This window comes from Dicentrarchus labrax, unplaced genomic scaffold, assembly GCF_905237075.1.
Source record: "Dicentrarchus labrax unplaced genomic scaffold, dlabrax2021, whole genome shotgun sequence".
Classification (NCBI taxonomy): domain Eukaryota; kingdom Metazoa; phylum Chordata; class Actinopteri; family Moronidae; genus Dicentrarchus; species Dicentrarchus labrax.
The window spans coordinates 9,647,634-9,663,962 of record NW_026136711.1 but is presented as its reverse complement, the minus strand read 5'-3'; the positions used below and the strand labels follow the sequence as shown (position 1 = coordinate 9,663,962).

General features: G+C 37.8%; 1 protein-coding gene across 2 annotated transcripts in view; it reads left to right on the top strand.

Annotated features, from left to right (window-relative positions):
- cntn4 (contactin 4) overlaps positions 1–16,329 on the top strand; it is a 142,409-nt gene that overhangs the window by 46,920 nt on the left and 79,160 nt on the right. For both annotated transcript variants that reach the window (XM_051416536.1, XM_051416535.1), the window contains exon 4: positions 5,219–5,394. In XM_051416536.1, the coding sequence (XP_051272496.1) occupies positions 5,219–5,394 (176 nt within the window). The remainder of the gene's footprint in view (positions 1–5,218; positions 5,395–16,329) is intronic.

The following is a 16,329-nucleotide window of genomic DNA, read 5'->3' as shown; positions in this document are numbered from 1 at the left end:
ACGGGTGAGGGTTGATAGGAAGGAAGGAAAACGGGTTGGGTAGGTGGATGGATGGAGGAGTTCGGCAAGACGGTTGGAGGGAACAGAGTCGGTGTTGAGACGCTCAGTGGAGGAGCAGTCTCTTTTTCTCTTCGACAGCCCCAATGGTTCCTGTATTTGGCTAAGAGAGAGAGAAATAAAAGGGGTTTGGGGGGAAGGATGTAGAAAATTAGTCAAGGAGGGAGTGAACGGATAAGGTGTGCTTAATCATGTTTTGAGCGGAAATGAGATGAGTTCAGGGCGTGGTCTTTGTTCCTGCAAACCTCTGTCTTTTCTTGTTGCTTTTTTCGTTTCATTTTGAAGTTTCTGTATGGAGGTGCAGCGTGTTTTGGAGGCTGGCCATCTATATGTCTAGCTCTTATTGGGTAACTGATTAAGATTCAGCCTTCTTGTAGCGTGTATAGGCGGTATTGTTTAACACATTCCGTAAATCACCCTGACAAAGGCCCTGCACTAAAACAAGTTGCTGAAATAAAGAAAAAAAATAAAGAATGTCTTTTTTTCTTTTTCACATTTGGTCCTTCTTAAGGATTATAGGCTGGTTCGGCAAGGACAATTTATTTATATTGGCCCGTTCAGACACAAGGCAATTCAAAGTGCTTTACAGGTGCATAGAAATACAATAAAGATAAGACATTAAGAAAACATTAAAATTGCATTGAAAGACAAAAACAGAAAGCAAAAGACAACCAAATAGATAGTTTAAACCGATTAAAAGGAAGTTTGTTTCTAATTTATTGGAGAGCTGCAGTAGTTATATGTTTTAAGCCCTGGTTTAAGTGAAGTGACAGTTTTAACAGACCTCAGTAAGCTAGTTCTGCAGGTGGGGAGCATAGAAACTTAAAACAGGTTCACCTTGCCTAGTGCGGATCCTGCTTGGTGTTGATCCTGGGAGCACTGAGTGAACCCATTCCAGATGACCTGAGAGGTCTGGATGCTTTGAAAAGTACAAGTAAATCAAAGATGAATTTAGGCCCGACACCATTTAATGCTTTATAGACAAGTAACAGGATTTAAAATCTATCCTTCAGACACAGGAAGCCAGTGCAGTGATTGAAGGACTGGTGTAATGTGCTCCACTTTCTTGGTGTTAGTGAGGCATTTTGGACGAGCTGCAGCTGTCTGATTGATTTATTACCAAGACCTGTGAAAACCATTAGAAAAAGCTGTTGAAAATAATCACATTAACAATTTTTTTGCATGTTTAAACAGAAATCCTTCTTGCTATATTTTTGAGGCAGTAGTAGGCTGATTTTGTGCTTGAAGTTACATGGCCGTTGAAAGTTAGATTCAAATCTATACTTTTCTGGCTTGATTTGTAGATTTTAGTGTCAAGGTGGGTACTGACTTTTTTTTATTTGGGGCCAAAAACAATTATTTATTCATTTCTGTTTACAGTTGTAGAAAATTCTGGCACACACACTCATTGATATGACTAGTGCTCTCCTTCAGCAAATGTAAGGGATTGTAGTCATATCGAGATAATGCTATGTAGAGTTGTGTGTTATCTGCATAAGTATATAGAAGATGTTATAATATTCCATAATCTTAACAACAGGGAGCATGTAGACAATGAATAGGAAAGGCCCAAGAACAGACCCTTGAGGTACTCCGCATGTGATTTTATGTAGCTAAGCTTAGCAGTGGGACTGACAACAGGGAAAGAGCTAGCCTGGCTCTGTCTAAAGATATCAAAATCTACCACCAGCACCTCGAAGGCTCACTAATTTATACGTTATGTCTCCTGAGTTTAAATAATACAAAAACAGAGCTGTACAAACAACAAAGGAAACCATTTTATGGCATATTACCATCCCATAAAATGGCGAATTGTGTTTTTTTATGGATTAACCAAAGAGTAAATAAGCACATTAGTACTTAAATGCTTTAACCACTAGGATCATAATCCTAAACTATAGAATGGTGACATACAGGTCAATATATCTCCCAACATTAGGTACTTGCAAACAGACAGCACACAAAAAATTAATAAATCACACATTTTATTTTGTTATTTAATGTGTATTACTTTTTTTTTATCAGCTGTGTTCTATCTGAAGCCTCTGTAACAAGTAAGTATGGGATCATTAAAGTCTATCTTAAATTATCTTATCTTATTTAACTCTTCTGATTTCCAAACCTATTTCTATGCCTCTACAGTATGTCTATAACTGCCATCCTGGGCCGCCAGATAGTTGCAGGCCATTGGGAAGAAGGGCCCCCAGTGCAAATAGCCTAGAGGTGCGCAGATACCCTCAGTGTTCTTTTAGTTTGACCCATTTACCAACTTCCTCCCACCAAACCTGCAACTGAAAGAGTTGTTTTATGAAGATCTTGAAAACCCTTGTTTCACATTTTCACTGCAATGTTGACTCCATGTTACAGCACATAAGTACTGAGTACTTACCAGCCCCAATACTGGACAGCAGCGGCGGAAGATGGGAAGGGCATAATGGTAAATGGTATTTCTGGAATTGGTTTTTCTGCCATACCCTACCCATGGATGAGAGCATATTTTTTCTTTTTTTTAATCAATAATAATTTTTTTAAATATTCTCTCCTCCAATAGCAGCAGCAGTTGTAGGGGATACTAGTTCAAATATATATACTTCTGTTTTATAATGCACTGTACATGGATACAGTCATACAGTAAGTATTCTATAATTTTATTTAGTCTAAAAAGATTTAGAGTCAAACTGAAAAAAATCAAACATTTTACTTTAACTATTCGAGGTGTGGCGATTAGTTAAAAAGTAGCTAGTATATTTTTAATACATTAAAGCATCAGGCTAAAGAAAAGGAACAGACTGTCTAACATTCACAGCCTCATAAGCCAGATGGTGTGGTATTATGCCACTGTGTACACGGCCTGTTGTTATATGATTACATAAAGCATGTGCCTAACAAATGGAACTGCTGTTGTGGCCTGCTTACCAACATAAATCATTCTAAATAGAATTATTAAATAATGTAGTTTATATGTGTTTGATGTAATCTGTTGCTCCATACTTCCCACGGAGGAGGATATGCTGTGACACAAAAACGGTGTTCAAAGTTCCCCTCATGCTGCTTTTTGTCACCGTTTCATCTGTAGTTAGAACGTGCTTGAGTTTCATAGAAATGATAGTATCCTTCACTTAGTGGCTTTAGAGTTCTTATCTAATTGGCTTAAAGGGACTAGAGCTGTCATAGGGATTTCAATTTGTAACAGAAGAGTATTGGTGGCTTTGGGTGGGCAATTATCTTTAATGACCACTATGTTTAATTACCACACACACACCAAATAGAACTTTTAGGGATTCACAATATCTTCCTCCAACTGGGTAAATTCCTTATCCTTTTTAACATGATGACTCCCTCAGATAAATCAAAACATTTTCGAGGCTCAATTAGCTATTCTGTCTAATGTTTTAAAAAGACACAGATAAAGCATCAAACCCACAACCGTTTTATGCAATATTTGGTTTTCAAGCTGTCACTCGATTGAACCGTTTCAATGTGGATACAATGCAGAGTCTCTCCAAGCAATTATGACTGTGAAAAGGCTGCTTTCATATTTGATGGGTTCCCCTTTCAGAAACAGAGGAAGCCGCTATCTGAGTCTGATACTGAGGTTTGGAGTGTCACTCTCCTCCCTCCCCTGTCCACACTGCTTTGTCACTATTTGAAGGTGTTACATGGCTGTAAAATATTTGTGTTGATTTTTGTTTGTTCCACTTCAGCTGCAAATGAATGGCTGTTATAGTCCTGTGAGACTGCAGCCACCACCAACCCCCAGGCTCCTCTCTATTGTGTGTGTAATAAGGCTCTGGAGAGCGTGCACTTACTTATGACTGAACTAGAGATGGGCCATGAAAGACTATTGTGCTACACATTTTGTCTATTAAAAGAAAAAAGTCTGTAGAGGCTCTTTGCTCTTTGTTACTGCTGCAATGCCCATCCTACAAATATTGTGCTTCTTGTGAGACACTTCAGTGCGGGTAGGCGGGTAAGCAACACAGTCTGACATTGTTTCTCATGTAATCAACTCCTACTTGTGTATTATATGATGATCCTGTACCGACTCCAGTGGCCACAGTGCCGAACATAGTTGATTTTCTGCAACAAAAAAACAAATGAATCTATTCTATAGGGTATATTATACTATAAAAGATGTAATATTGCAAGAAAATACCACAATGATAATGCAGCACCACTGTCAGTCTTTTCTCAAAAAGGTTCTTATGTCTCAAAGGCGCCACATTGGCACCACAAGGAGAGTTAAGGTAGAGAAAGAATAGAGAGAGAAAGACAGCTTTGCACAACTTCTGTCTACTGTACAAAAGGGCTTTAGCAAAGCCTATTTTTTTTCACATCAAAGCTGCTTTCTTTTCCAAATGAAACAATACGCTGTTTTCCCAGCTGAACCTGAAATCATTCCGAGAAAATTAAAAATCAAAGCAGAAGGAAATATAGAACTTCTCCTCAAAGAAATAATCAACCGCTAAATCACCCTGGGCCTTAATCAAATCTGCATTGTCCATTTTCCAATAAGGTATAAAATGCTCCTTTTGTGCTTGTTTATCTGTGCAGAATCATTTATTGCTTTGATGGTTATACATCAATCATAGCAATAACAGTGTCTTAGCTCTTTTTTTCCCAGGCTGAAGTAAGTTACGGCTTGAAACAATTTTTTCTGAAGTGACCCACCTGTGTTTCCTCTAATAGGGTGCATCTGTGTGGAGAGATTGGAGAATCTGTTGCCATTTTAAGTGAATTATACCCTTCGCTGATCACCTCTAACACCAATGATTATCATGTGGACTAGTCTAGAATGCATAAGTGTGAAGGCAAGGTTGCAGGCATTTGTTTTAATTGTGGCACCATAATGATTAAGCAGCATTTTTATGCAGTTTGACTGGGGTCTGGCAAGATGGATGGCCTGCAATGCTATCTATTCTCAGGAAGTCAAGTCCTTGGCACCACAGTGGTTCACTGCTGCTTAGATTAACACGAAGCTGGAGGGCATGATTTCTGGGCTCTCTCCACCTTTTATTTCTTTCCTGTAAAAAAAAAAACAATCAAATGTACAAGTCACGTTCTTATGCTTGTAGTCTGGAATGCATCCATCTTCCCAGTCTACCCTGAACAATGTTTAATTTTTTAATTTACATGTTAATTTTTTCCATTTAATTTCTAGGTGGAAACTGAATGGCACAGAAATCAGTCCCAAATCTGGATCTCACTACAGCCTTTCTGGAGGCAACCTCAGAATCAGCCATCTGAACAAAGACCAAGATGCTGGAACGTATCAGTGCCTCGCCTCCAACTCTTTCGGGACCATCGTCAGCCGAGAGGCCAGTCTAACCTTTGCGTGTAAGTCTCTTTTTTTCCTCTCTCTCTATGGAAACATCTCTCTGGGGAACTATTAACTGCCTGTTTGTGCTGACTAGAGTTTACTCTAAGTCATCACTGCAGACCTACACACCAACATACAAGAAAGTCCAAGTGAAGTGAAACCCAAAGCAGGGCTTTTTTATGATAAATAATAGAACTGCCTGCTAACTAGTGCTGCTCTCTGCTATTAAAGAACCAGTAGTAGAAGTATATTTCACTTAAAGCTGGTATAATCTGTATTTGTCTAACAACAATGTACCAAATGTGAAAACAATATGACAATGTGAAAGAGGTCGCTCATAGTGATGAACCTACAGAGAATTATCAGCTGAATCTACAGCTCCCCTGAGCTTTATGTAGCTTTACAGTGAGTTACAACTTAACTGTTAACTGTTAACGTTAACGGTTCACTCTCAGCACTCTCATAGTGGAAAGCTCTAAAAACTCACTGTACACTCTACCTGCTCACCATTAAATAGCAGAAAAACAAATTGCACAATTTAAAATGTAAAAAAAAACAATTTCTTTTACCCTTTCCCTTTCTTAAAGAAGCATGGCACGACTATGTGTAAAGTAATAATGTTACTTGTGGTAAAAATCACTACACTCTGTGGACCGTTTTAGTGTCTTTCAGCTTATTGTTTTGGCCCGTAACTCTGCTCTCCTCAACTTTAGAGAGGGTGAATATTCATGTGACACAAATGTACTAATATCTGCAGGAATTAGTAAAGGGGCAACTGCTTGCTGAAACATTCACCATATCAACTTTACATGGTAATAACATGCCAGTGATGTGTTTTCAGCTTGCTTTGCTGCCCCAAAGAAGCCAAAAACACAATTTAAAAATATGTATTATATATATATATATATATATATATATATATATATATATATATAGCTACATATACATATTACAAAAGCCTATTTGAATGTGCTACATCATTATTTAGCATCACATTTGTGGCTGTTTAAAATGTTCTATATGGTTGGGTATCCACTTTAGAGCATGTGGGTAACATGTTACCAAAAATGTGTCATAAACTAAGTACAACAGAGGCAAAAGTTCTATATCTCCACTGAAATGTAGTGGAGACACAGAAGTATCTCAAAATTGTACCTTCCAGCAATGCACCTTAGTGTGTATTAATCAAATTTATAAATCAACTAACACATTTGGTCACGGTTTCTTACTGATATTTAACATTTTAAATGTATGGTCAACCATTGCAAAAAACAAAGAGTAACACCAAACTAAAAAACAGAGCATTCCAAGAAGCGTAGTCAGCACAATCCATTTTGCAGATTAATTTTTTTTACCGATTCTTGACCATCATGATGATAGATTGTTTGACACATCTTGATGAGTCTAACTGACAGCCTCTGGACTTCATATTCCTAAAGCAGCAACAGGAAGTCAATAATTGCCTACTGTATGTGCCAGTTATTGGACAGGCATAAATGATGACATTAACAGCAAGTGAGTGATTGCTTGCTCAGATTAGATTCTGAGGTTTAGCGTTTGGGGACAAGGCCACCAATATGTCTCAGGCCATTTGTTTGGACCAGTGAGAAGTCAATCTACGATCTGATTCTGCTGGTGGATTTCCACTATGATAGGATGACAGTTCCATCAATTGTTGGGCTCTGACCTTACCAGCCTTCAGTTGTTGTCACAGAGTCAGGGCGTGCATGTATGACCGAGTGTCATCTATCTTCTTTATTACTCTTGGTATAGCTTAATTAACTCCACAGCATGATTGAATGGTGAAGGTTCAAGTGAATAATTTAAAGGGCAACTGGTATTACTGGAGAGTGTCATGTAATTCTTTATAGAAATTTAGGCGAAGTAAAATACACGAGTTTTTCTCCTGCAGGGAGGCAGGCAGAGACATTCTGCTCCTGTGACACAGACCACCAGTCAAATGCACACCATGCGCACCTTAGGTGCAAGTGGTGTTTCAGCACCTATCCTATTTCCCTCCAGTAAAGATCGTGACCTTTGATGGTAATTAGTTTTATGCGTAATTTGACTGTGATTTTAACACAAGACAGACTTTGAGCCTCCTCACACCTCTAATAAGCCCAGTGGTGATTACACCTGTCAGAGCCAAATGGGAGTAATCATTTTGAGCTATAAAAATGCATATCCACCACACCGGAAAGGTCAAAAGTCAAGATATATAAAGATTGTCAAATCTTTGATCCAATTTTTCACTCCTTTGAGAAAAAGACTTAAAATTAAATTAGGTTCAGTTATTTCCCAAAAGAGCTGGGCACTGTAAAAAATAGGAGCAACATAGTGCATTTGTTGGGGACTATTTTCAGATGTGGAGTAACACACATTTGGTGCTCTAATGGATACAGTAGTAAGACTAAAGTGCCCATATTCACTGTTATGAAGAAAAAAGTCACCCAGTGCAATGGTGTGGCTCACTGATGGTTTAGTTAGTTAGGGTTGTTAATTTAAGTTAGTATCAGTTAGTAGGATTATTACTTCTTGTAATTGATGTGTTTCCTGTTGAGACAGGATGGGGCAAAATGCAGGGAGGAAGCATCTCAGAGTGTATATCACTTAGAGGAATTAGAGCATTTAACTTGTATTCCACTTTGTTGGGAGGAACTTTGATTAACATTTAATTCTAAAAGTAATTTAGGTTTTTAATATAAAAACGCACATGTTTAAAATTAAAATGTTAAAGTATTGTTGAAGGATAAGTTTGGTGATATTGCATGTTTTTCCTATTGTGAACAAATCCCATTCAAACACCTAAACCAACAATGAAATAATCCTACTAACTGATACTAACTTAAATTAACAACCCTAACTAACTAAACCATCAGTGAGCCACACCATTGCACTGGGTGACATTTTTCTTCATAACAGTGAATATGGGCACTTTAGTCTATTTTGAGTCAGTCTTACTACTGTAAATATCCATTAGAGCACCAAATGTGTGTTACTGTAATATTAGCAATGCTGCCAGCAAATAGAAGTTTAGACTAGAAAAATTATTTCAGTAAGAATCACATTACTAGCCTCAGTTACTAAGCAATGTGAAGTTTGAAGCGATAGATCAAGCACAAAATGTAAATTGACTGTATGCCTAGAATCCGAATCCTTTTGCACAATTCAATTACAGCTTAAATTCCACACGTAGAGCAGATATTAACTGTATGTGCAGTTTCTTCCTTTCTATAATAGCTTTAGAGAGAAAGGAAAGGACACCTATGTCGTTAAATAAATCCATTGTGAACTGTCCTGGCTGAAAGGGGAATCAGTCCTTAATAAGGGAGGCACGTAGTTTCTTTTCTCCTGTCACCTCGTGGGAACACCTTACCTGACCACATGGTTAATGTTTCATCTGAAATGACCAAGACAAGCAAGACAGAAACAGATTTGTAGCCCGACCCAGGATTACATTTGATGCTGCTAACTGTGCAGCACCTATACCTTTTGGCAGTCTGTGTTTGTGTTTCTGTGCAAATCCATAAATTAAATGCCCCATGACAAACAAAATAAAACAGATACAGAGAAAGAGGGCCATTTGTATTATAAATGATAGTCAGTGCTGTGAGATACAGTAGATGCCGCACAGATCCAATATATTGTGAACTATACAGATTAGATTCACCAATATATTACAGCTTGAATGAGGACTTTATAGTATAAAGTAAGGTTACTTATTTTGACCAATGTGTTTTTAACAGGAGGTTAAGAAAAATCTCAACCGTGCCCACACAAGTAAAAACACAAAAACTTGCTTTAAAAGGTTTTTTTGTGTCACAGCACAGTGACAGAGGATGAAATGTCGTTGTTCTCGTATCAGCAGTGACACTGCCGGCTATTCTTTTCCCGCACGCTCAAGTATGAGTCAGTCTGAGCTATCTTGACATGACTGGCAGGCAGTATCAGAAATCAAATATAGACTAGCTGAGTTCCTCTTCCAGAGCTGGCATGAGACCAACTCACTCTGCAGCAATGACACACAGCGCACTTCTTTATGTGGCAGTCTGGTTTTGAGGGGCCAGGACCCCACATGGGGTCATATGTGGGCAGGACTGTGGGAGATCTGTACGTCTGGACTACAGAATAATGATTTGCTGTATTTTTCATTCAGCTAACACTGAAATATATATGATACTTTATACATGAAATATAAGCCTTTCCTTCATGGTATTGAATTGAATACAAATGATATCACTGTCGTGTGTCAAACCCTGGTAGTGTAGCATTATGAGAGCAAATTGGAAGCAGCTAAAGGTGGGCAAGTTTACATTTGAGGTAGTCTGGTAGCATAATAAAAGGTACATCCCTCACTTACTCAAACACAAACTCATTTAGATTAAATCAATTTTGCTTCCTTCAAGGTACAGTAATCATAATGAATCGCTCATAATGAAACACCCACAGTGTTATGATCTCTGTGGGTTGAGCTACTGAGCTTTTTAGCATCTTTTAGCTCATTGTTTTGGTATATTGTCAGGAGTGAGACATCAAGAATAGAAGGTGAGTTAATAACAGATTCACATTAATTAGGTGGCCAGAAACACGACTCCAACTGAGGCTCCCTGACAGCTCATTGTGTAAATAGGCAACTGTATGCTAACACATTAGCCCTGTCAGTATAGGGTCATAATATGTAAAATGTGTATGTAATATTCAGCTCAAAACAAAACACACACACACATAAAAAATGAATGTATCATTAACTCTGCACAGTGATTACATTTCACTGTATCACTAATGTTTTTTTTAACACTTATGAGCACTCGCTACACACATATTTTGACAAAAATAATGTTCACTCTTTCAGAGGATAGAGTTTACTCGGTATCCAGTACAGTACTATGTGTATAATGTACATTACAGCATGCACAAGAAAAACATGTTGTTCATTTTTTGCCATCCCTATCAACACAACGTACCTTAACTTCTTCTCTTGTCAGCTATGTCTCGTTCTGTGGTTTGTAGCTGTCACAGTGGACGGTACCACATAAATTGTTGAGGTTTCAAATATCTGAGAAGTTAAAACTTCTCTTAATTATCATCTACCATTTTCTAAAAAGGACCATGATTACTGAGGAAATTCAAATGCTCGCAATGCACGTCTGAGTTACAGATATTTACAAGCTGTTGCATTTCTTATGTATTTATTGAGGCTGCATGTGTTAGATATTTACCTCTGATTTTACATGAAAGGAGCACATCCAAAAAACATTTCAATTTTAAAAGATTCAGCAAATGTACCTTAAATCATTAATGAATAAATTCATGCATTAATTGGAATCCGCCAGGCTTCATTGTAATTTGTTGTCTGAATAATTTAGTATCTGTACATGCAAAGGATGAGTGTTTTGAAAAATGTCTTCAAACTTTTTAATGCTGTAGCATATTTTTCAGATCCACTTCCAAGGGCTGGCAGTTAAAAAGTATCTGAACATTTACTTCACACACAAATGAGGGTTAGTGATTCCAAATGGAAATAAACTTCTAGCTCCTCACAAAAAAAGAAGATATTTAATTTAAAACTGGTATTAAAAAGTATAATGAAATCCTGATAGTGAGTCATTGGGAGGACCTCCTGTTTTCAGGAGAGCACAGCGAACATGCCCTGCCTTCTGATTTACTCCTTTAGCTCTGAGTATGAGGGATTTGTGCCTTTTGTTTAATTAAATGGGCATCAGTGGTGTCTTAATCTTGTTCCTGGTGAGTAATCTTTCTAAAAGCATTATTGGTGTTGCACAATGCATCCTCACAGCCCAGTAATGGTGTTATGTTTCAGTTTACTTAATTCATACCTCTACAACTAGATTCTAATTAAAAACCTTATTTCTTTTTTGATATAATAACAATACCCTTTACTTTATATGGTTTTAATATTCACAGTCTGGCTAACCCACTGGCTAAATTTGTATTTTGTAAGTTGTGTGCAAGTTCTCTGCTTCCTCAACTTGTACATATTATATAATATGTATATCTTCTAGACAAGAGTAAACACATTGTATAATCAAACTCAGTTCTTCTGCAAAATGATATCCCTAGGTTAACACTTGTTAGTCTACATGCTTCACGATGCCTTCAAGGTTATTCTTTGAAATTGGCGGGAATCCAAATCCTTCAGCGGTCCCCCTCCGTGTCGCAAACTTTTGATGGATGATGCTACTCCTCGTAAGGGTTGTGGCTGTCTACCCCCTGAGACAATGATAACTGATGTGCAGTGGGCGCTCCCACTCAATACTCGCTGCCCTTGATTAGCACCTCTATTGATTCTATATCAGTGATTATGTAAAGTATGTACACCCATAATTCATACTGATGAAAATGCTGTTTATTCAATATCTGAATTAAAGCGTGGGCCTCTTACATGGGTGGCGCCGGGAGGGCCGTGCTTTGAACGCAGTGACAAGCTTAGTCAGTGTTGAAGTTTTTTCCGCGATGCCATTTCTTTGACCGGGGATGTTAAGAAGGTTCATCTTTCAAGAAAAACAGTCTTGGAAAAAAGGAGCTTGCCTTGAAATATTTCCTGTTTTGTGTGGGAGTTTATACTCATTTACTTATATAGCGTATCATCAGTGTCAGACAAGCTCATATTTTGCTCAGCATATAGGGGTGAAAATTCCTGGTGTCACCAGAGTAGGCTTTAAAGCCTTGAGGGGGAACATGAATACCTCATTTAAATGCAAATAAATCCTCTAGACTACTCTCAGCTGTTGTGATAATGTAGAGTGAGTATATTGACTTAGTTAATGAGGTGTAAATAGCTAATGGGTGTACTCTTCCCTTTACTTTTTATCTGCAGTACACTATCAAGATATCACTCTCGAGGACCTGCTGTATGGTTGCATAACATACTTAGGACTTACTGTTTACCTCCAGTACCTGTGAACCATTCAAGCGTACTCAGAGTTAGGAACTGTGTTTGATGACAGACAGAGATTTTTATATAAATATATATGTGTGTGTGTGTGTATATATTTTTTTCAGGCTTTTTATGCCTTTAATGGATAGAGACAGCTGAAAGTAGACAGGAAAAAGAGGAGAGAGAGAGAGAGAGAGAGAGAGAGAGAGAGAGAGAGAGAGAGAGAGAGAGCTCGGATGACATGCAGCAAAGGGCCAGGGCTGACAGATGGAGAAGTATAAATGCCATTGTGAAAAAAATTCAGCCACATCTGTAATGCCTACCTATCTTTTATACCTCATTTACTGAAAGTATTTAATGATATAGTACTTTGTGGTTTACGTCACTTTCTATCAACACATTTTTGTTAAGGTGAGACATGAGAAATATTACTTAGCCGATGAAAGCACATAATACAAAAAAATCATCTGTTTATTGATGTGACACTGACCTTTTTCATCATGGTTACAATAGTAAACACGTGGTTAAGATTAGGAACTGATCACGGTCATGGAAACAAATATTAAAGTCTAATGTTTTGTTGAGTCATCCCCCCAACCTCCTCTATACACAGACTTTGTACCAAATATCACCTGACTTCCGGCTTTGCTCCCATCATTACGGCTGTTTGCAGAATTTATTAATTTGACAACAGTCTTGTGAAAAACAGCTATGTAAAGTATTCTGTGGCTTTTTATCAAGTCTCCGCAGCAAGGTCCTAATGCCATGTTCACATTATATTCAGCCTATTCAGACCAGAATTACGAGTCTGAAAAATGGTTCAAATCAGCCTCAGAGTTCATCTCCCACTTGTACTACTAGAACTACAGAAGATTTAACAATTTTTCAAATCTTCTTTAGTGTTTGTTGTGATTTTAACCCCAGCATGCTTTTGTGTATAAGGTATTTTGAATTTAATTTAATTCAATTTCTTTCTTATTTGTTGATTGGCAGATCAATTATTTTTTTGTTATAATTTGAATATTAAAAAATAGTTGCTGAAGAGCAAGAATTACATCTAGCTTAAACTAATGCAGTCATACAGTAAATCGTCCCTTCATGATGGTTATAATGTTCTGTTTATGTTGAAACTGTTTCAGAGGTGTTGAATCAACGGTATGATCATTATGGAGGTTGCAGTTTGTTATACTAACAGGTGTTTCTATTCTTTTTTCCCACTCCATACATTTTTAGTGATGGTAGGCTGAATATGCTACAATTCAGAAGCAACATAGACATAAAGTTGAATAAGCGCCTCTCTAAACAGTTTCAATAAACAACTTGGCCTTCATATATTTACATGTGATCCTATTCTCTTACAAACACACACACACACACACAGTACCTACCATCCACTTGAAGACAAAGAGCATCCTTAAGGAGTCGCAGGCTGTAATGAATCTCATGGTCACGGTTGGACAGGCCTGCTGAAGTATGATAAGTTGTTCTGGCATTTGGAGAGCTCATATGTCTGGGATGTGATCATCAGCCTAATCTGGATCATTGTTTGTAATGCCAGCCCAGGTTTGCAATCATTTATGCTAATGGATCTAGATGGGACATCACGTTCACTTGTTCTGAGGCTATTAATCATTGTTAGCCGCCTCCCGTTTGAAAATTACACTGAGGTTTTTCCGTAAACTCGTGTGGGAAACATTAGCACCATTTTATATATTTTTAATGAAAAATCTGAAAGGAGTCAGGTTCACTGCTGTTCCTTTATGTGAGACATTTAATGGATATGTTATCTGAGAAGACCCTTACAGGAAAGCTGTGTGCTTTCATGTTTTCTTCTGAACTCAAAGTGAACGTGTGCACACCTGTGTGCGCAATGAAAGGCATGCCTTTGGTCAAGCCCCCAACCCCCACCCCTCACAACGATGTCCATCCTTTTCACAACGATGCTTCTTTTGCTCTTTTTTGCTGTTGAGAGTGGATGGATAGGGAGGTGGGGGGTGTTGGATTTTACCACTATTGCAGCATGCTTTCAGCACGGGCGAGGCCGTGTCTGTGGATGTGGACAAGGACAATCAGTGGCTTTCGTGAAAAAGAGACATCACCACTTCACAAATCACAACAGCTTTGATCTCAGCCAAAAATAATGCCAAAAAGACTTTTTTGGAATAAATTCAGTACCTTAGATGTCTCTTGCTCCTCTCCACTTTGTTCTGTAGGCTCGTATTTTGGGGAGGCTTGGGTGCTTTTATCTAACCTTCTATCGTGCCTTCAGATGAAAGTAAGTGGTGGGGCTGCTCATAAAAAGCTTCTGTTGCCATTTTGGAGTGGCCAGATTGTTCCAACAAGTCTAAAAAAACCTGCATTTTGTGCAGCAATTCAAGCCACAGTATGTTTGTTTAAGAAAAGACTCCTGGCCTTTTACTGTATGTCCAAGAGTGGGAAAAATAACTAATGTACAGCCAAAACTATTCATTTTTAACTAAAGGTGCAGGGGTTAAAAAAAAGTTGAGCAGATATTCAGCTACAAGCTCTCATCGGTGATCTCTGATAAGCAACACCAACCAGAGATAAAGCCGACAACAGGGAAGTCAATTAGCCCTGCTACAATAATAATCAGCTTTGAGTGACAGTTAAGAGATAACCAGACAGCCAGCGTTCCTCAAAAAGCTACTGAGAAGTAGCAATTTGTAAAAATATGACAAGCTATAAAAATAAATTGCCTAATTTAAGCACGGAGGCCAGATTGAATTCTACACACGTCATAAAGCACTAAGAAAGCATCTTAAATTCCGATCTTCAGACATCTTTGCCCCGTCTTTGCTTCTTGAGCACTTTTATGAGTTGGTCACCACCCTGTCAGTGTCGGGCCACTTTTTCACAGTGCAGGAAATATAATTTAGAGGGACAGTGATTTGCAGAGCAAAAATGACTCTGGACAGCAAATTTGTCATCCAATCTATGGCCTGCGCTCAGATGCTCAATTATTCTGGTGTGGAGACGGCGTGTTGTTTTTCCAGTAAGGAGCAGGGACAAACAACAACATAAATCAAATGAGTGGATTTACATGTTATGAGCACTTTAATCCTGCACTTCTTTTGTCACTTTGTGGGTGCGATAATAATTTACACTTGAAATGCCGGACACAAGAAACAGACCTTCCACAGGTTGAATTATTTAGTAAAGCAGATGTAGTGAATGCATTATGGCAGCATATACTTATTTATTCTTCATGTTGGAGCCTTTGAATGACAAATTATGGAGCTTTTTGCAACACTCTATCAGAGTGTGTAACACTTTGTAGCACTGATGGTTTGATACTGGGGAATCAAAGCTGACTGTGCACTATTACCAAAATTATAAATATAACTTGATGAAGTACTAGTACTACTTGATAGTCGTAGTACGGTATGCTTGTTGTCTAGTTGAGGGATTTCTTCATGACCCTTTAGAACAGAGTAGTGCAACATTATCAAAGGTTGTACGCTGATTGTACAGTGATTGTTCCTTCACACACTTCTTGTTTCTATTTTGGAATACTCTTTATTGGCCTGAAAAGGTAAAACTGTTCAGTATACAAGGAAAAAGGAAATTAATCTGTGTTTTGTTTGTTGTTTATTTTTAAATCAGGTCCATATGGTTTCTAACATATGAAGGTACTTTTCACCTGTTGTCTAACCAAACAAACAAACTTTACATTATTTAATTGTATTTATTATTATTTAATTATTCAATCTAATTATTTAGTTTCTGCAAATTGTAGCTATGAATGATCTAAAGGTTTCAAACTCCCATTCTGCTGCATAAAAATCACTTTTTTGGCAGCTGCACATTTGATACATTGTTGTTAGAAACAGATTATAGCCGCTTCAAGCTATAAATTCCATCATGTCATAATTTTTTTATTAGTCATATATTTGTATGTAAAATCTGGATAAAGCTGTCAAATAAATTTGAAGTGAAAAGTACAATTTTGCCCTCTGAAATATAGTGAGGTATAAAGTGGCATAAATTGGAAATATCCAAGTAAAGTACAACAACCTCAACCCCCAGGGATCCT